At 39.6% G+C, this 22,338-nt stretch overlaps 1 protein-coding gene across 1 annotated transcript in view; it reads left to right on the top strand.

The window, feature by feature from the left end:
- The first annotated feature begins 5,192 nt into the window (after positions 1 to 5,192).
- The window catches only part of MMP2 (matrix metallopeptidase 2), a 29,094-nt gene continuing 11,948 nt past the window's right edge, over positions 5,193 to 22,338 (top strand). The window contains exons 1-8 of the mRNA XM_015639740.2: positions 5,193 to 5,530; positions 8,971 to 9,197; positions 10,613 to 10,761; positions 12,962 to 13,090; positions 13,803 to 13,976; positions 18,401 to 18,574; positions 20,475 to 20,648; positions 21,729 to 21,884. Coding sequence (XP_015495226.1) covers positions 5,387 to 5,530; positions 8,971 to 9,197; positions 10,613 to 10,761; positions 12,962 to 13,090; positions 13,803 to 13,976; positions 18,401 to 18,574; positions 20,475 to 20,648; positions 21,729 to 21,884 — 1,327 coding nt within the window. The 5' untranslated portion in view covers positions 5,193 to 5,386. The remainder of the gene's footprint in view (positions 5,531 to 8,970; positions 9,198 to 10,612; positions 10,762 to 12,961; positions 13,091 to 13,802; positions 13,977 to 18,400; positions 18,575 to 20,474; positions 20,649 to 21,728; positions 21,885 to 22,338) is intronic.

Genomic DNA, 22,338 nt, shown 5'->3' with positions numbered 1-22,338 from the left:
TAGTTCTGCACATCCACTAAGTTCATTATCAAATTTAAAAAATTAATTTCTAATTTAGTAGCAAGATAAAAAATGATATCCACATGTGAGCAGAACTTCACATCCTTAGGATCTAAATTACTAAAACAGAAAGAATGAGAGAAACAAAAAGAAAAATATTATTGCTACCTTAAATGCTGAAAATCACATCTGGTACCAACAGTTGACCCTTTGTACATTGCTCCACTCTCACCCCTCCATGCACACAAACACACACACTGATTTCTAACAGTTTAAAGACTCCCTCATGTGGTGGTCAGATATGGTGAATTAGATCACTGAGGCCTGAGCCAGCTGCTGAGCAGACAGAGAGAATATATAATAAATGATGTGGATGTTTAAAGCTTACGTTCTGTTAGGATCAACCCTTCAACATACAAGGCTTAGATGAGCTCACTTGTCTGAAATATAAATGAGTTCTTGCCGAAGTTATTAATCCTTTTAAACTCAGGGGGGACTGCTGTGACTAACCATTGCTTCCTAGAGACAACCTCAATAAAACAGATAAACTGCTAATATCCCACCTTCCTCTGCTCCTACAGGGCACACATCTCCTTCAGCCAGCTGCAGCAGGCACCCACTATTTCTGTTACAGGCACTGAAAGGCAGGTGCCTGGGGCTTAGTGACCTGCCAGTGTCAAAGCCCAGAACAAATGTAGTCCCTTAGTGTGTCACTGCTGTTATCTGTATAGATGCTCCAGCTTCAGGACAGGTACCACTAAGAAAGAGCAGTGAGTAGATACATGATTCCCATGCACCTCAAGCTCAGGGGAGCCTCAGTCTGGCACCACACTCACAGTGCCCTACAAGTCAGATATGAAGTAAGAAGCATAAAAATCCCTTTTTTAGCATAGCCCAGTCCTGTGCTTTCTTCCATAACTCTTTGTTTTCTTGGTACTTATAAACTTTTCTTCCCCAGACAAGAAGAAAGAAGGCTCTGGAATGCTGATCCAGGAGAAATTGCAAAATGGGAAATCTGAAAAGAGAATGAGTCATAAGGCAACCCTGGAAAACCAAAAAGTAGCCAAAGGTCTGGCTAAACTGGACCTTGGGATATTTTCATTGGCACCTTTCCTGAAGTTCAGGCAAACTTTTCCATCACCTGAGCTTTGGGTTTTCCAGTTCCTTAAAAGTTCTAATTGAAACACTCTGAGAACACTACAGCAGCTCTGACAACTTCAATGAGTTATTTCTTTTCCACAAATCCTGCTAAATTGAATGCAAGTCCATCTACATTAATAACTTGTTTTGCTTCCTAAACCAGAAGATATAAACTGACAGCACATGACCTAGAGAACACATGACAAGAGATTATATACACATACTGCAATAGTTTACTTGCAGACACATCCCACTGCACCCAGTTAGAACCAGCTGAGTTGGTAATCAGAGGATCAGCTGTTTTCTTAAGACCTTAATTGTCCTGATGATTATTTATTTCTTCAGCCTAGCAACAGGTTTCAATTTAAAACATGAAACCCCACCAGGAATATATCTATCATTCTCCCATGGCTTCTGCTCACAATACTCTGCCTGACATACTCTTCTGGAACCACGAGGAAATCATCAGCTTTCGATAAAATTTTGGAATTAGTGACAGTAGGAATTGCTAAAGTATGTTTCTGGAGGGATGACTACTCTGTGAGCAAATTATCTAGGACACCATCTGAAGTATAATCTTGAAACTGCTGAGTGCTTCTGAATCATTTCAAAAATCATTTTCTGAAACAGAAAAATCCTTTGATAAAAGCACCATGTTAATGCATGCTCATGTTTCTCACAGTCAGATCTACCTAGATATGTAGCTTACAGCTCAAAAGACATCACGATTCCCTTTTTACTATTATTGAAGTACTGAAGTATATATATATTGTCCTCAAAAGAGGTATTTGCCTTCTCAGACTGTGTGATGTCTGCCATACAGTAACTATTAATGTACAAAAGCAGACATTTAAAAAGTAAATTTGGCATCTTACGCACAAAGTAGATGGCTTAAAATTTTCAATATGGAGTGGTTCTAACCTGAAACAAACTCAGTAACTATAGAGGAGCCTTTTATGAGTCAGGAGAGATACATCAATGTGTATATCAGATAAATACCTAATATAGAAATTATATGTAAAAGAGAAATTAATTTTTTCTACAAATACATAGAGGCAGTAGTAGGAGATAAAACTGTTCATTTTCTGTAGTTAATCCAGAGGTAGCATCTGTTTAGATATACAAAATAACTTACAGAGGATTAAGGTAAGAGAAAGGAGATTTAGATTACTGCTTCAACTCTTCCAAAAGGCTGGTAGATGGCCTTAGATTCTCTCTCAGCAGGGCTTTTTCTTCTTTCCCCGTGTTTTGTATTGCCTCTTTCCTGAATGTTTAACTTCTAGGAAGTCTATCCAGAAGTCACTAATTGCTGCCAGAGGCAATCTCTTCAGAGAATGGAGGGCTGAGGGATGTCTATGCACCAAACACCAACAGCAGTTAACCCATCAATCTGTCAGTGTCAAAACACATCACTTCAGATCCTTCAGAGTCTGTCTCCCTGATTTTGAGCTTATCTAGTCTGAGATAAGAAAACACATCATTCCAGCAGGGGTGGTGTGGTAATTTGGGCTGTACCAGACCTCAGGAGTCATTTAGCTCAGCCTCTGACTGAAAGCAGAGGCCAGCCAGCAGCAGAATGTCCTTACTGCCAGGACTGTGCACCACTGCATTCCCAGCCTGGAAAAGCAGCACCTCTGCAGCACACTAAGAACAGGATGAAGGCATACAGCTTAAAGACAAACACAAGGAGATAAGAAGCATTTTACCCCAAATCTAGTCTCCTACTGCAATAGGACTTCTACTCTAACAAAGTGTCACCAGAAGTTATTTTGCTTTGCCAATCTGAAAGAGGGCAGCTCAGCCAGGATCTCTGATGTCATGTGCTAATGAAAGAGAGTGTTTTCACTGACTGCTCAGAAACCCAGTCTTTTGGTTCACCCAACACCCATAAATCCAATATTCCATTATGTATTATGTTTCCTAATTGAACATAACTCGCTTAACTGCTCACACACTGAAGTAGTACCAGAAAAGCAATTTACCAGTAAAAATGCAAACAAAGGTGAGAAATAATGCTTCACTGCAGGTCTGCCTAGTTTCTGTGGCTTTGCCAATTTCTTTTACAAAATATATATAAAAGGTGACCTCAACCTACTCTCACTGCCAGCGAAGATAAGAAACAAAGTACAGTGAGATTTTCAAACTGCACAGACCTCACAGTCCATTCAAAAGTTTCCTCATCCATTTCTGATCCGATATTCATTAGGACAGACAGAGAACAGAGCATTCATTAGTTTTCAGTGAGGCTTATGAGTGCAATTGGAATGTGCCAGGGCACATTTGGCTTTAAACAGCTTCACCACAGTATCCTTCTAAACGAAAGCTGCTAAGCTGTCATAAATTACATTAAAATTCTTATGAAAATGACGTGGTTCTCATGCCTTAAGATTTACATCAGCCCTTGACCTAACACGGAGCACAGAGATAATTGCAGAATTTGCAACATGATACATAATGGTCTTACTTGCTTAATTAAGGAGACCTAAGAGTAACTTGGCACACGTAGTGAAGGCTTCTTTTGCCTTTGTTCTCTTGCAGTGTCACATGGCCAGATACAAATATGAACTGTCATCACAAACAAAGCAGAAGAGTCATTCCCCACAAACAAGTACCAGGCGCTGGAAAAACTGGATCATATCTTCAGAACTGCTGTTTATTAAGGCAACACTTTAAATAACCACGTATTTTTGCTGATGGGGAAAAGTTAAAAAAGAATGTGTCATTTCAAAGCTGAACCGTTAGGGGAAAGTTGTTCACAGTAACTCAAGTCACGTCAGATTCGCTCCTGAAAGGATGAGTGAGGATAAATACAAAGCTACTTGCTGACAAAGACAGCTCCATTCATGCACGAAGAGTAACTCCTCTTTCTCTCCTGAGCATCAAGTGTTGTTTCCCGCGGCTGATTCACCCAGCAGCCCTGCACACATCTCCTGTGCTGGGCTCTCATTGGAAGTGTATGGGCAGCAAAAGCCCCTGCAAATGCTTTCTCCCCAAGCCCCTCAGTCCCCCCTTTGAAACCCTTGCCTTTATTGAATACTGTTCACTTCATGGACAATGGGGTGCAGCAAAATAGTTTGATGTTAGCATAAATCAAACAACTGTCAATATTAGATATTTACAATCAATTAGAAAATATCATCAGTAAACACCAAACTCCCATCCTGAAAAATCACGAACCAAACCCCCTAGATTACGGATATTCATCTAAAATAATATTCCACCTGTAATAGCACCTCAAAACCAGCTATATTAGGAATGACAATAAATGGACGGTCCATGACAATGGCCATATTTACACCAAAATTTCAGATTAAGGCAGCTGCACCAGGCAGTCAAACCCCCATTACAAGCAAACACTGAATTTTGTACAATTTCCCTGACATCAGTTATTGAAGTTAATTTCTATTGCTGAATCTGTTTAATTATCTTGTACCCTGTAGGGGTAAGGTGATACCCTGTGTCTGTTGGTGGCAAATCCTCAAGCTGGTTCTGAACCCAGCAAGCCACAATGATCTTACTGAGAGCTCTGCACATTGTACAGAGAGCAGGGAGGGAGTGAGGCTCCCAGGGACCACAGTGAGCCCCAACTACAGACCCACACTCTGTGTAGCCTCAGGAGGGGGACAAGAAGCCTCTCTCAGCTGCACTGCCCTGTGCAGGGTCTGTCTTAAAATCCATAATCAAAATTTTTGCTGCAAGGCGCTGTGTGGCAGCATAAACACACATGACTAAAGCATATCATTATATCTGTGACATAAAAATAGGCTAAAAAAGTAGTAAAAATGCTTAGCCAGGAAAATAATGTTTAGTAATTTCTTTCTTTTTTTCTTTTATTTTAATTTAAAATATATGTGAGACACTTTGTCTTTAAGATTAAGTCAAGTTTTGCTTCTTCCTCTTCTCTGGCTTAAAGAAATGCTTTCATATATACAAATGAGGAGAAAATGTGGCCTCTTTCGGCAATAGTAACTATCTGCCTGTTGCTACCTTAAAATCACAGCAATCACATCTGGTAACTGCCCTTTTCTCATGTTTCCACTAGTTTTCAGACTTCCTCTTGTGGTAGCTTGAGACTGCGCATCTGGATGTTTTAAACATACAAAGGAATTGCTAGAGCAAGCAAAAGGGAAAACGGTGCTGAGAGTTAAGATGTGCAGATAAGTAACTGGTTCACTTTGCAGCTGAAGTAACGGAGAGGCAGTGGGGAAAAGCTTTTTCCAAAGAGGAGAGCAGAAGTTTAGGCAGGATGAAGACTCACATTGGCTGTGGCTTCGTTTTTAAAGTACTATTCATCCAAGTATATCTTTTTAACAAAACTTTAGCCGCACCGTCACCAATCATTAAGTTTCCTGGAGACAGCACTCCCAAAACAGACAAAGAACTAGCAGTGGTAAGTGTTGGTTTCATCTTTGCTTCAGATTTATACTGTTGTTTCATAAGCAGATGTTTCTTTCTTGTTTCAGCTGAGGCTAAGGAATGACTGTAGCATTCTTTCCCTGGAGTCTCTGGAAGTGCTAGCTAGCTAGCAAAGGTATCAGCTTTCAAAAGTTAAAACTGGAGCCAAGTAACGTTTCCTCTCTTAAAACTTTTAAAGCCAGTAAAGTTGGGGTTTTGGATATTTTTTCCCTTAAGTCTCAAGATACAAAATATTTTCATTAAATAATGATGGCTATAATCAAAAGATTGCAATGGTAAGAGGGGAGAGGGGCAAATAAGAGACATCTAATTTTTTAACTTAAATCAAGTAGATGTGAGGGCAGTCAAGACTCCCTTAATGCATGTATCACAGCTTTCAGAAGTGTGTTTTCTAGATTTGCTGTGCGTTGCATAAACACAACTTTAAGGGACACTACAACTGAAAGCCGGCTCAAATTTCAGAAGCCATTGTGACTAGTTTTGACTTTGGAAAACAATCTCACAGAGCTTTAAAGAATCCAATCTGGAACTAAAAATGCTGTTTGGATTTCTGTGATATTAAAAAATTATAGTTATAACTCAACAGTATTTTATTCTAACATTTTTTTTGCCCTGTGTATGTTCATAAAAGTGACATTATGGGGAAGTCCATTTAAAGGGAGATTGAGATGGATTATCCTTATTTTAGCATGTAAATTATAGATTAAATTATTTCCTTTTTTCTGCAGTAAATCCATTTTAAGGAGAATTGAGATAAATTATTCTTATTTTGGGTCATAGACATTTGAAAGCTGGTCACTTTTCTTCAGGAGTTTGTGTGCATTTTGGGAAAGCTTGCCAGGTTAAAGAAGGTCCGGGGGAGGGTAGAGAGAGAATTTCCCGTTGGGAGCTGTGTCAGAAAGTTTAGGAAGAGCAGACAAACTGACCCAAATAGGGCATTCCTCAGTCATTAACAAAACAAATTCACCCAAGGTTTTCCCTTAGCAGTAGCCAAGAGCTGGGGGCAGGGGTGGTTCACTTGGGAGAGGAATGTGGGGTCCCACGTGTCTAAGAGCAATTTAATCGCTCTAAGAGGATCTATTTTCTTAGATACAGCCAGGTTTTTATTCAATAACTGCAATCCACATCTCCCCTCATCTCTGTTTCTTTCAAACAACCTATTTATTATGTGTACTCAGAGGAAAATTACAGGCTGGTTTAACTCTGCAGTTCTTCTTTGTCTGTCTTGGGGTATTCTTGGGCAATGCTAACTGGCTGCCTTTCCTCCTCACACCCTCCACCAGAACAGCCCCAACACTCAGCATCAGAACACAAATTGCTATGTTGCAGCTGGACCCTGTTTCATTAATGGGCTGGATCAAAATTCCAGATCACCACAGCTCCCTGCTGACTCTGGGGAAACTGCATTTCACAGCCTAGGCCAAGATGTGGTTTGCATAGACATGACATTTTTCTTCAGGATTCTCTTCTCATAGAACAGCTGATCATGGTCATTTCTCATCTTCAATAAAATCTCCATTTTAGGAAAAACTGAAAGAGGTTAGTTTTTTATTTAGAATCTTAGCAAGTAACATTCTTTACCATGCCTCAGTTTATATTTTTGATTGTAAAGCTTGCTCTCAAACCTAAAATGGTAAGAGGAGCAGCCTGGTTCTTGAGTAAATGTCAGTCCTGATGTACAGTCTGTATTACACCATGGTACGTCATTGGGGGATGCAAGCAGAAGTGTAAGAAGATCCATCAAACTACATAAAATGACAATTAGGATAAGAACCAAACTGGACTGTTTTATTATTTGATTCTTAATGCATTTCACATAATTTCCACCAGACCCCATTAACTATGTGTGAAGAGTAGTTCAGTGGAAGGAAAGATGAAACCACCTTTACTCGCTAGTGCCACAGTCCCCACTGGAGAAATACCACATCAGAAGTTACAAAAATCACAAAAACTAGCCATAGTCTGTGCTTACTCATGATGGATGGAGGACCTTCTGAAGGAAATAGTGCAATATCTTGATTAAATCCTCTTCTGAGTAATCCCTGAACCATTTCCTATGCTGGGAAGATGAGGTTAGCCTGGACTTTGTGAGGAAGGTGGTGAAAGCTAGGCTTGACCAACCGCAGTTATCAAATGTCCTCTGCTTTATTTTGCTGGTGTTGTGGTTTTATTCCCAGTCTCCTGGGTGAACTTAAGCAATTAATTAGACATATGAGACAAGGTTTTTCTTGCAAATACTTGCTGACCCAAGAATGTAAATGTGCAGTCATTTTGTCAGGCTTCTTGTAATCCTCAGTTTGAAATAGTTCTCCCTGATATCCCTCATATATTTTGGCAAATATACCTTTATCTTATTCAGGTGTTTTCCTCCCTGAGACTTGTAGTTCATATCTGGGATACAATACCTGAAGGGTGTTTCTTCCTCAGCTGCAAATTGCTTTTATTGAAAAGATCAACAACTTGCAACCTTCCTGTCTCACAGCACCATTGGCAAGGGCATCTCTCAGCTCTGTGCAGTGCCAAGCACACATTTGGGTGCAGTTTGGGAATACCTGGATTTCACATGACTGTAGATTTTCTACACAGAGGGGCATAAAACACTGTAAACCCATCCAGCTTTTAGTGAGGGAAGTGGAGGAGATTTTTATGGGTATTATTTTAGGAGATGAAAATAATGTGATCTGTGCCATCTTTTGGGTCCCTTATGACCACTCTCTTTTAATGAGAAAACTTTTTGAACTGCCACCATGGCTGAACCAGAAAAGTCAGTCCGGCCATAATGTGCTGGAGCATTCAATGGCACTTAAAGTATGCAAATATTGATTGGCTGCAGCATCCAAGCAACTGAGATGTTACCAAATACTTTCTTCCCCAGGTTTTTGCAATGTTTGACTCAAAAGCAAACACATCCAACATTCAAACAACTCTGTCTGGTTTGAATAAAGAAAGAGGATTTTCTTTGCAATCAATGTGGTCTCATATGTAGGGTTGCTTTAATTTCTTGAGAAGTTTCTCAATAATACAGATTCTTCCAACAAAACATTGCACAAAATCTAAAACTATAAGCAGTTTATGCATCACAAAGAAACAAATAAAAAGACAAACCCATTTTTACTTTGTAGTTCCACATTAAAGCTCTATGCTCTAATAACTAAAAGCAATTAATTAAATGAAGGTGATATCTAATAGTGGAAATGATTGTTTAATTAGCAACATCATGTGATCGAGGATGCTTTGTGTCAATTCAGGAGATTCTGCTGGTCCCTCACTTACTAGTAACTGTAATTTTGAAAAGAAAATTTGCAAAATACAGGTGGAAAGCTAACATAGAATTATAGCATCTGTTTATTTATAACCATTAACTATTTATTTTATGAATTTTTAAGTCTTTGTTCTGTGCTTTTTTTCCCCAAGCAATACCTGAATAAATACTATGGCTGCCCCAAAGACAGTTGCAATTTATTTGTCCTGAAAGATACTCTGAAGAAAATGCAGAAATTTTTTGGGCTGCCTGAAACAGGAGATCTGGATCAAAATACTATTGAGACAATGAAGAAACCCCGCTGTGGTAACCCTGATGTAGCCAATTACAACTTCTTTGCAAGAAAGCCAAAATGGGAAAAGAATCATATAACATACAGGTACAGACTGGTAATGGTTGGTTCTGTTCACATATACCCTTAGCACTTCCAAGAACTAAAGAAAGGACTTAGAAATGCAGTAGGTGTTTAGAGAGCTAGACAAGATTCCTTGAATTAGAACCCCCTGGTGTTTGAATAACTACCAAATGCTTTAACAAATACCTCTGTCATTTCAAATTGTAATATATCAGGAAGAATCGTCTCAACATCAACTTTTCAGTTCTGGTTGAAGCTAAAGAAATTTTGTGTTTACTCTTTGCTCTGCACCAAGCATCCTAAGGGAGCTGGAGCAGGAGTATCTCACCTATCCATCTGCTCCAGGATGACCAAAGTACTTACTGATTGCAGAGGCCAAACTCCTCTTCATTCTGCAGTCCTAAAGAGGACTGTATTTCAAATCCTAAAGAAGATTGTATTTCAAATGCATACAAACATGAGTTACAACAAGCCTATTGCAATAAGCTTGGCATGTTCTAATTTCATCTTCTTCTGAAGAGTTAGGGACCAATACAGCTCTCATTGTGGTAAAAAACTCATTACTTTAGGTGGTCCATGAACAAACATTTACCAGCAATGGGAAAAACAGCAGATTTGTCTTAGCTGCATGACTTAGTCTTCTGCTAGCTCACAAATTTGGATTCAAAGCATCCCTTGGGCTGCAACTAACCTAAAAAAGACAGAAAAACCTGTGGAAGCTCTTACAGTCCCTACTTGTTGATCTGCTTCCTCTGAATCTTCCTCATCCTCTTTAGGGAAAATGTAGTTTCCCTCACTATGCACAGCCCCAGCAGCAAAGAATTGGAAAGTTGTCTTTACATGGGATATAGCAGGCTGTAAGGACTAAGGCACTAAGAAGTGCCTTACACTTCTTAGTACACAACACACTTAGGAGTTTGTCCCTTTCTCAGGTCAGACCTACAGCTTTATCTTACATGCTTTTTCCTCCTATTTCCCCATGTATCTTATTGCCAATGTATCCTATACACAGGTAAATGATTAGCACTTTACAGAGATTAAACAATATACAGATAGCAACAGAGGTGTGGGAGAAGAGCTGTTTTCTGTTCTTATTAAAACAATCCACATTTGAAACTTTCAGAATGTTACTGAGCTCCTTTTCTGGTCTCAGTGCTGATGCAAAAACCAGAATGTTTTGTGCAAGGCCCACTGCCATGAGGCTTTACAGCCTCTGGATTTATAATTTTCTTCTTGCTGCTGAGTCAATTCCAAAAGAAAATAAACAGCAAGTGCCACATCTAAGTACATCTCTGAATCAAAGGGAGGGGTTTAGATCTCTTAGCAGTGTTACCTCTTAGCTGGTTTCACTGCTGAGCCTGCTCAGTGTGTTGAGCAGTAAACAACTAATACAAAGGAGGATGTTTGTGTGTTAATTAACGTTTGCTTTTACCTCTAAGGATTATAGGCTATACCCCGGATTTGGATCCTGAGACAGTAGATGATGCCTTTGCTCGAGCCTTTCAAGTCTGGAGTGATGTCACACCACTGAGATTTAACCGAATAAATGATGGAGAAGCAGACATTATGATTAATTTTGGCCGATGGGGTATATTTTCCTATTTTTACTTATGTTTTTGGTTTTGTTCCTTTCATTAATCCTCAGTTTAAAATGATCCACCCTCAAAAAGTAGCACTCATGAGCCTTTCTGGCAAACCATGTCCTAGTTCACACTTGGCTCATACAAGCTAAGATCTAATTTCACGAAGACTTTTTCTTATGTATGAGAGAGACAGAGAGAGACAGAGAGAGACAGAGAGAGAGAGAGAGAGAGAGAGAGAGAGAGAGAGAGAGAGAGAGAGAGAGAGAGAGAGAGAGAGAGAGATGTATTTATCCTATATCCTTACAATATATTTATCTTTCCAAAAGAGAATTGCTAGGGGCAACATTTCATTTTTAAATTTACAAATCAGAAATAGAACTGAGACCTATTGGTACAAACCTTCAGATGGTGTGAGCTGGCTTCCTGCCATAGAAGAGAATGGAATGTCATCATACCATTTATTTATAGCTCTGTATGCTGTTTTCCAGTAATAGTGGTAAGGGTTCTAACATGAAAAAGGGAAAAAGGTTAAAAAGTGGGTTTGTGACTTCCAATTTTGACTCCATAGCCAGTTTCCATTCTTTTAGCATGGCAGAATGCAACCTTTCAATGCATTCTTTGGTCTTGAAGAATTTAAAAATATGGATCATAAGCTGAACTATGGTTTGAGTACAGCTGATGATGGGTGACTTGATTCATTTTCATTGTGCATGTCTTCTCAATTACTTTTGGTTTTCCCTGAAAGAATGTTTATGGCTTTTCAGTGTAAACATGGGGTGTTTAACTTCTTCTGGACAGTCACAGAATATTTAATATTAATGAAGATACTTGTGCAGCCAATTACTTGGGAGGTAGGCTTTGGAAGTTAAGTGAACAGTTCAAAGAATAACTGGACTCTTTGTAAAAGTCTTCATTTCAAGCTGGTTTTCCTTGCTTTTGCTACTGATGGGTTGACCTCAAAAGCTGCAGAGATTCTGTACACTCAGGACTTCAGATCCTCATCCAGACTGGCTTGGTTTGCAAAAAAAAAGTCTTACAAAAGCAGAAGTGTTTCTGCTGGTTTTAGTACTTGCTGGCTATAGCCAGCTAAGAAACTGTGGGCAAAGAGCTCTTTCCACACTCAGTCATTCCTATCCCTTTACTGCATTGCAGATTTACAGGGGCTGAGACTTCCACGAGGTTTCTTCATTTTTAACTTTTCTCTTAAGTAAAGAAATAAATGGGAGTACAGCACCTAATATATGTCAAAATCTTGTCCTTCACAAGTGACACACTAGCCCCCTGAAGGGAATTAACTGAACTAGTATTGGGAGTGACACCAGCCTGCAATCAGTGTAACAGAGGAGAGAATCAGGGCTGTGTCTCAGGGCTTCTGTTAAATGCCAAAACATCAGACCAAAAGACCAGAAATGATGCAAGTGGAGATGCTGGCAGCCAGCTTTGATGCACAGGTCAGTGTGGTGGGAGAGCTATGAATACCAGGGCTATGCCTGTGCCAGCCTGCCTTACCCACAAGCGCTGTACTTCCAAGAAAAGCCTACAGTGTAATAACAGGAGAGCTGCTTAACCTGCTGCTGCCCTGTGAGCTGCCTGAGTCTTGGAGTGCTTGAAGTGAAGGAGGAACAGGCTCCTTCAGGGCTCAGAGCAGCAGGAACAAGCTGGCTTTCCAGAGCTCACTGCTGAGACACCCAGCTGTGCCTTCCTGCTGGGGCAGGGAAAAAAGGAGTGAGCACAGCAATCTGAGGTGCAGCAGAAAAGAGCAGCCTGCAAAGTGAAAGCTGCCTTAACTTTTCAATCTCTGTGTCGGAGAGTGATACCAACTACCTGAAAATATCCCTCATCTACAATATTTAAATTACATCCTCCCATCAGCCTCCATAGGGAAATAGCACTGTGCATGCAGCCATACTCCTCATGTACAAAACTTCACCGGTCTTCATGATTTTTGATTTTTTTCCACTATACTTACAAGATATAAAATACCATGCTGTGACATCTGCAGTACTGACACTTCATGTTCCTTTGAGAACTGGCTGCTTCTCCTCTGGATCAGTCTTGCTAGCACAACCCAAACCAGTAAATTCACTCACTACAGTATTCTGCTGCTGTCTTGGATGGGAAAGTACACATGATAATCATCACTCCTGCATAGCCTCTGCCTGAGGTCATTAGAAACTGCTGTTTTTTGTCTGCTTGCCCCTGCAGAACATGGTGATGGCTATCCCTTTGATGGCAAAGACGGTCTCCTGGCTCATGCCTTCGCACCAGGGCCAGGAATTGGAGGAGACTCCCATTTCGATGATGATGAATTGTGGACTCTTGGGGAGGGACAAGGTACCAGACTTTTTCATGTTTCATGTTACAGAACATATGGCCTGCTGCCTGCTCTATTTTAATGCTGCATTAAATGTTTTCATTGTCAGTAAATATTAGGGTGTGAAAACACATTTATACAATTTAAAATTTCTGCCATTAAAAAATACTATGGATAAGTGACTTATCTATGCATTAGTACATATTCCAGGACCAATACATGTGACAAACTGAAATACACCCCAGGATCTGGGTGTGTCTGTGTTTCCACCCTGTCCCACCGTGCTACAGCAAATGTCAGGCAAGGCCCATTGGAAATACCAAAGTAGTTTATGAGGCACAAGGCATGTTCAGCTCATGTTCAGCTGCTGCCTGGAACCTTTGAAACTATACTGAACATTTTAGACCATATTACTTAAGAAACTAAGTTGCTAAATGTATTAACAGCACGTCTTTAACTTTGCCTTGCCATAGTAACAACATATATATTTTTCTGGGCTGATTCTAATTCTTCACCATGAGTAATATCCATGTAATTATTTTAAAATTACCAGTTTATATTTCAGCTATGACCATCTTGCCAATACAGAGACCAGCAACATATTGAATTTCAAAGTAGAAATTCAGACTGCATTTCTATATCAGTATCTTCCAGGAAAAGAAGATGTCCAGAAAGTCTATCTTTTGTATCAGCTGGTGGCTAATTTCACCTCTGCATTTGTTCTCCTTATAGTGGTCAGAGTGAAGTATGGAAATGCAGATGGTGAATATTGTAAATTTCCCTTCTGGTTCAATGGCAAGGAATACAACAGCTGCACAGATGCAGGACGCAACGATGGATTCCTCTGGTGTTCCACAACCAAGGACTTTGATGCAGATGGGAAATATGGCTTTTGTCCCCATGAGTGTAAGTACACAAATGTTCCTAATAGGTTTTTTTTGCTGGCAGACTGTTCCCTTCTTTGCTCTTCCACTTTTTCTTGTGCTTTTCCCACTTCCTTCCCTTTCAGATAAAGGAATTAATGTCTTTCAGAAATCATAACAACATATCAGTATCTGTACAAAATTATTAGAAGTCCATAAAAACTGAGTCTGTACTTGATTTCTACCTTCTTGGAATATGAACAGACTCTCACAAGAATTTTATTTCATATTTGGAAACATTCCTTTGCAGATTAGACAAAGTGTATAATGCTTTCATGTAGCCATAGCTTTTTTTAATTATACACAAGATTATCATTATTATCTTTCAAATGTATTTATGACAATATGTTTCCTGTTAAAACAACAGAAACATATATTTCTGTGCTTGAAAATCTTGATGAGTCTTTACAGCTTGAGGATATAACATTTCAGACAATTTATTGGTATGAGTGTTAATTTTATCTCCTCTGCATCACATGGCAGGAAACCTTTAGAGAAGCAATTAAGTATAATTGGCTGTAGCCTACTGAGGTAATTTATCAGCAGTGAGAAGAGTGGAGAAGGTAAGGTGCTTTCAGCCACTCATTCCACCTCCTGTTTGCTAGTTCCTGGCACATATATTAACAGCCATTCCCAGTACTGCAGTTTTCCACATTCATTTTTTCCCCTTTGTACATAATAGACTAATAGCTTTGGGGAGTGTTTCATCACTCTTTTTACCTTTCATATCAAGCCCTGGGTCACTAAAACACCTACCTGTTACTTCTGGGTCATAACAAACGATAAGAGAGTTTTGAAAGACAAGAAACCAGAAAGCAATGGTGCTTTTTTCCGATTCATGCTAATCCTGCTTGAAACAATAGTACTAAACTTACTTATAATATTATGGCTACATGCAGCCAGTACAAGGAAAGAGAATGCAGATTGCTGAAAGAAAATTAGTGATGCTTAAGCCTCAAGCTAACAAAACATGTTTAGGGATTTTCCAGCCCAAGAGTGCACAAGGAGAGCCTAACTTGTCCCAGCACACAAGTACTGTCACACGTGTACATGTATTAAGATGAACATGTCTGAAAAGAAATGTGTTTTTCAAAAGTTTGCAGGTTTGTGTACATACAAAAAGTTCAAAACAGGATTCTCTGGAATCCTGTTGCAGCCAAACACTAAATGGATTCCTGCTTGACAAATTTTTGGGCTTTTTCAAGCAAGACCATAGAGTTTCAAACACAAGATTACATATTTTCTGCAATGACAATCTATTGTAGAACATATCAGTCTTCCAGCCTTAATGTGGTGAAAAGTTATTATTTAATTTCCAAACCCCTAATTGCCTGTTATAGATCACATTTAGAGCTGGGATCTACCCTGGTGACAGCTATTTAAACAGCTATAGAGGATGAACAAGCAAGAGTATGAACTTTACACGGACTACAATTAATTTTTTTAAAAGTTATTGTTAATGGTACGACTTTCAGAACATTTACTTCAGCAGGCTGTAAGTGTGCACATGCACATAACTGCATAATCTTTTTTTTTTGTGAAACTTTGCCATCTCCTTAATTTCCCATCTTTCCCCAAATCTCCCCTTCCTTGGGTTAATTCTTTCAGACAGAAAAGAGAAAAATTTGGCTCATTTCTTTAAAATACTGCAAGCACTCAGATACAATCAGAAGGAATCCCATCTTACAGGCAACTGGAGAAAGGGAGATCCACATACCCTGACTGATACAACTCTCTAACATCCTGAACTCAGGCAAGGCTGGAAATGTAAGCAGTACTGTCAGGGAGAGATGGCTCTGAAAGTGGAGTTCCTGGAAATGCCAGTGTCAAGGTTTCTGAAATGGAACACAAGGGTTTCAGCCTTTTGTTTCTGATGTAATTGTTTTGCAAGATCCATGAACAGCTATGCACAGATGCTTCTTATTAAACATAGGCTGGCATTGTTCACTCATTATCCCAAGGCACCATTTGCTAAACCCCAGCTAATAAATTCAGATAGGGGAGGATTTACATCAGAGAGTCTGTGTCAGGGGCAACATTCCTGATTGCTGGCCTTTGTTTCTCTCATTTTTAACTCACTGAAGTTAGTTCCAATTTTTCTCATTATACAGCCACAGTGAATACAAGGAAACATCTTTAATGCTATGGTGCTGCACCAGGCTTTTCTAAAGTTAAACCCAGATCTGTAACCCAATTTATTAAACTGACTGAACTATAGTTTGTCAAAGCAGAAGACAAAACAGAAAGTTATCTACCTACTGCACCAATCTCACACAGGTGTGCTGACCTTCCTTGCCAAATGGGATCGAGGGATCTTAATATCTCTCATTTCCAAACTCCACTGACACTACAGGCAGTGTAGGCTCCTAACTTTGCTCCTCCAACATCTGACAATCTGTTCTCTGCTTGTACCTCCTTCACACTCATCCCAGTTCCTGCAGGCTGCTGCTCTCCCAGGCAGAGCCCTCCTGAAGCTGCAGCTTCCTCCACCTTGGATCTGTGCCACAGGGGCTTTAGCAGCCTTCCAGCCTGAGGTCTCCTGACATCACAACTGGTTGGTTTTTCTAGGAAGAGCTAAAAGTGAAGTTCACATATTAGTAATGTCCAGTCTGAATCTGCTCTCATTTCAGTGTATCTTCACCAGTTTTTAAATTGCTGAGCTTACCGTGATGCAGAGCAAGGCCCTTTAAGATCCCCTTAAAAGTAAATTGGGTTTTTGTTTTGGCAAAACTGTCCCAGTCTCCAATTTCCATCTACATTAAAGCAATTTTATACTGGGGGGGGAGGGGGATTGAAAATTTAAACCATTATTGTTACCATCACATGATGCAGCCTCAAGCAAAATGAAAAACTGCATTCTGACTGTGACTCAGAAAGGCTGCATGCAAAGTAAGAGACTGGCTTTCCATATGGTTTTTGCAATTTAGCCACATGTAAACCAATATAAAAAAGGCTATTAAAATGCAGAGTTTGCCAGACCTAGAGCTGGAAGCTGCTCATGGTAAGTGAGTCATCTAAACAACTAAGTTTAATTTTGCTCTCCAATTCTATCATTCCTTTTAAAAAAATATAAAGTCCCTCTCCAATCAGAATAGCCACAGTTTTAGTTAATGCAGCTTTCCTGTATTTAGAACAGTGTCTGAGACAAAAACCAACGTTTGCAGCTTGCTCTTTTGGGGAGGCACAGTGTGTGTTGCAGACAGGACCCCATCCATGCCCCAGATGCAGAAGGAGAGAATGACTCTCGTAGGCAGAGCAGAAGTTCAGCAAACTTGTGTGTGTGAGCCAGGCCTACAAAGCTCCAAGTCCTCTCATTAGTGGGACTGCAACTTCTCTAACTTACTGCTGCATGTCCCTGGTGCTGTGGCCAATTACTGGTTTAAGTGTAAAAAGCAAAATGGACCATCTGTGTCACAACACCCCATTGTCAGAACCCTTTCCCAGAAGAGGTCTGGGCAGGTTATGTCACCTTTAAGCCAGAAGAGGTCTGGGGTGGGGGTTATTTAGTGCTGCCCTAAAGAAGCACACACATAAACAATGCTTCTTCCCACTGATGTATCAGACTAAGCAAAGGCAAACCCCCTCAGATCCTACACAAACACTGTAGGAGGCTGAAATGGCTGTTCAGTAATCAAAAACAACAGCAAAATTAGAACTAACCTGCCAAGCCTTCCCACATACACATTTGGGTTTTAGCTGCAGCTTTAGACTGGATGAGAGGGAAAAGGCCCTTGGACACCTTAAAAAGGCCAAATCATGCACGCTTTACACTGGGAATTTGATAAGTCATTCTGCAGTGCAGTTCTTCAAACTCCAGGGGAATTAGCATATGAATGCATGAAGGATTTTTATCTCTGCTCAGGGCAAGGCCTAGAGCATTTTGTTGCTTTCACAGTTTCCTCTCACCAGCACATGGCACAGCACATTGTCCTGCCACAGAGGATTCCCACTGATAGAACAGCCAGGAGAAGACACAGTCACACTCACAAGATGTCTGATATGAAATGCCACCTGCATTTTCATGGAATTCAATTTGAACACACATTTTTTAAATATCAGCATGTGAGATTGTATCTGTCTTCATCTAGATATTCCAGAAAGTTTAGTAAAATCCTAAAACCAATCCCGGAACTCAAGTCATTTTAATCTGAATCATTTTAATGTCCATCCATGAGAAAGATTTCTGGTTCTCAGAAATCTGGTCTCTCTTTCCAAGGCATTTCAATGCTGGTATAAAACAGGGCTCCTGAGTGTGAAGTACATCACACCTGATGGGTGTCCAATGTCTGTCCAGTCCCGGGCACGTTCCCACGGGCACACTGTGATTCCTCATTGATCCACTGTGATTCTGTGTGATTCTGTGATACTGAGCTTTGTGTATTGACTACTCCTCTCCTTTTCCTACAGCACTTTTTACAATGGGTGGCAATGGTGATGGGCAGCCATGCAAATTTCCCTTCAAATTCCAAGGCCAGTCCTATGACCAGTGCACAACCGAAGGCAGGACAGACGGATACCGATGGTGTGGAACCACTGAAGACTACGACAGAGATAAGAAATACGGATTCTGTCCAGAGACCGGTACGAGGAATGTTGCTTGCATAACACAGTCTAATTGGTCATTGTTTTAACAAGTCTCCTTTGGCATACTTTCACCAGAGCACACAAAAGTTAATGAGTGGAGACAATTTCAAAGAGGTGGCCAATGATGTAACTGGAAGAGGAGCAATCTGTTGGTGTGTCACAGCACAGGTTTGTCAGGAATACACAAATGGCATTTGAACCTACGAATGCATGGCCACCACTGCACGATAATTACAAGCAGATTACAATTTGTTAATGGCCGTGGAAGGGAAGTCTCATTAGACAGAAGAAAGTATGAATAATATTTTAGCTTAATACTTACCATGTACACTTGTAAAAAGAAGTCCTGTTTAGTACTTTAAGCTTGTGTTAATAGATCTTTTCAAAAGAATTAAGTGAAATGGTTTAGCCACAAAAAGAAATTTCAGCTTTCTTCACACTTTTTTATAGTGTCCAACTTGAGTTTTACTACATAAAGGAACAAAAATTAATTTATAGTGTTGAATAGCTTGCAGGTGTTCATTTTTAGGTGTTCATTTTGTGACACTAGAGCCATAAGCATAGAGATGAAGTGAACCATGGCAGTTCTAAAATCTCTGGCTTTTTGAGCCAAGGGAAGCTACATTCAAACCTACATGCATCTTGCTTTTGGATTTTGTGGGTCTCTTGAAAGTGGCCTAACCATTTGCAATACAGCTTTGATGTACTAGTATTTGGCTTTCTATTACTTTTGATAACCAGGTGTAACCTGACCATTTTACATTACAGATTAAAAAAAAAAAAAAAAAAAGGAAACTATCAAATTCATTATAATTTGCTACAAGGTTAGGAAAAGAAAATTCTAAAGGATCATTCAACAGCAAAAAAACCCCAGTATATCTAGAATCAATGTATTCAAGTCCTAGGTAACCAGGAACTAGGTAACCTAGGTTCCAGTTACTATCATTGGAGCTAAGAAATATGCTTAGTTTAAGCTGAGTGTTTTTTCAGCATAAAAGGCTATTAATAAATAATAATGAATGAGAAGTAAATACTAATAAATAATTAGGGACACAACCAGCTTTGTCTCTGTATTGCTGCCATGTACCTTCCCAGAAGACAGACCATAATCTGAAAGGAACTATAATTGCCAGGTAGCAGTGTAAATGAATTTAAATGAGTTTTATATTCGTTTCATATTCTGTTCATGATACCTACTCTTAACACTTATTTTAAATGCAGTTACATTCTCTTCCCTCTAGAAATACTTGTACCTGCACATACAAATGTTATTTCTCATATATTACTGCCATATACTACATAGATGAGAACACAGGGGAAAATTTCTCAAGATTTTGCAAAAAATACTGGTTAGAAAAATGTTATCCCCATTTAATATATTTTTTTCTTTAGAAAATGTTTAAAATCACGTGCTTTTAAACTGTACCCTGTTGTCAGGGTATATAAAGCTTATTCTTCAGTGGGACACCCACCAGCCAGGTGGATGTTCAACAGCTCTTTAACCTTTCTGACACTAACCCTACCTTCCACCTAAACACTTTAAAACACTTTAAAATAACTCCAGGAATGAGCATTAAAAGTTACTTGCTGGGCAATCACCTTCCACAAAACACTGTTATACTGCTGCTTTTCCAGAGCTGTGAATATGAGTCCAGGGCTCCTTCTCACCCCCACCAGAACTATTGGCAAGTCCATTGCAGTGGCAATATGTAGACTTTATCCTTTTTTATTCTGTCAGACAATTTTTAAATATTACTTTTAATCTTACTCTTCATATTCCTAGAAAGATTGCAGTATTTCTGCTTCCTTTCTGCTTTTAGTGAAGATGCTAAGAAGATAGCTAAGAAGATGCAAAAGGGATCCCCTTCTCATTGTGTTTTCCTGTCATTTTCCACAGCCATGTCAACAGTTGGTGGGAATTCCGAGGGAGCTCCTTGTGTATTCCCCTTCATCTTCCTTGGGAACAAATATGAGTCGTGCACGAGTGCAGGACGCAACGATGGCAAGCTCTGGTGTGCCTCCACCAGCAGCTACGACGATGACCGCAAGTGGGGCTTTTGTCCAGACCAAGGTAACACCTCCTGGCAGGGTAACACAGGGCTGACTGAGCAGTGACACCGCTGCCATCACGTGTGCAGTGATTTCACACACATCACTCCTGCTGCTTACAGCGCTTCTCCCCAGCCTGAAATCTGAGCAAAATCCCTATACTGAAGCGTGAGACTACAGCTAGAGAGCTCGTATGAAATATTCAGATTTTCTAAACCTATAGTGATGCAGGATCCTTCCAAAACACAAAGCCATTAAATAAATTAATAAATGAATAGAAGATTTTCTCCCCATCAGCTTTTCCTGCCAAGGCTAAAAGCAACAAGTACTATAGTTCACTTGTATGGAATAAATTATACACAGATACAAATTAGGAACAAACACTAAATGTAAAAAATTAATACATTTGTGACTGATATTGCAATGGATGAAAAACATGTTTAAAAAGTGAGTGAGAGTATAAAGTTTATGTGGTGAATATCACTATTTAAAATTGCTTTGGTTAATATTTGCCATATTTTAACATGGGCAAAAGTCTTTTAACATATTTACAAATAAATACTAGATTTGAGGTGTTATTCTAGGAAGAAAGAAACTTGCCAGATTTCAGACTCTTTGGACATAATTGATAAAATATCATCCTATGATAAAAGGTAATTTCTAACCTAACAATATTTGGTTCAGATTCAGAGCCTGTTCTCAGTGACACATATTTACAGACCTGTTTATCACTTACAAGCCATTTCATGGTGAAAAGATTTGATATCTAGATTGCAAGTTCAATTATTCTGTACCTAAAAGGGATGTCCAAATTCTATTTGCTATGCTTCCTTTTCTCATGCAAGTATTAAGACTGTGCTGAGAGTGGCTTATGTGGGAGACAGCAGCAAAGATCACTTACAAAGGAAGGTTTTAGGATCTCTGCAGTGAAATGTCATTGTTGTTGTTGTTGTTATTATTATTATTATTATTATTATTATTATTATTATTAGTGTGATGTTCACCATGGAGGCTGTAAATACTACTCAGTATTACCTATTGTGAATAACCTATGTGGTACAATTCCATTTAAATGCTAACACTGTCTTACTGTGTTATCCAGGGTACAGTCTCTTCTTGGTTGCTGCCCATGAATTTGGCCATGCTATGGGATTAGAGCACTCTGAGGACCCGGGAGCTCTCATGGCCCCTATCTACACCTACACCAAGAACTTTCGACTTTCTCAGGATGACATTAAAGGGATCCAGGAGCTTTATGGTAAAGTCCTCCTCTACCAGCAGAACTCATCAGAAAATCAGGCAGCACAGGTTCAAATCCGGGACTCAGAATTTGCAGTAAATCACAAACAGCACATTCCCACCAATGCCAGAAGCATCCTCTGCTCCTTTCCCCCTGCTTTCTTCATATTACCAGGCCTCCTACTTCAATCACCACAGCTTAAGGATGACAGGTCATTAAATTTACTGAATGAAAAGGAGCATCAAAACACCCCATAGACAAAATTTTAGATTAAAATTTCCAGTGCCTTTACTGGGACAATGAAATGCCATATTTGTCTCTAGCTTGAAATACCTGATGTGGGTGGGTTTGGATGTTACTTTCTGCAACACTCTGAGCTTCCCAGACTGTGACCCTCTGCAAGAGAGGAAAGTTGTTGTTTCCTGTGTCCCAGCTTGGAAACAATTCACATTGCCTTCCCACAATTCAAGCT

Source organism: Parus major, chromosome 11 (assembly GCF_001522545.3).
Source record: "Parus major isolate Abel chromosome 11, Parus_major1.1, whole genome shotgun sequence".
Taxonomy (NCBI): domain Eukaryota; kingdom Metazoa; phylum Chordata; class Aves; order Passeriformes; family Paridae; genus Parus; species Parus major.
This window is presented reverse-complemented; position numbering and strand designations above follow the sequence as displayed.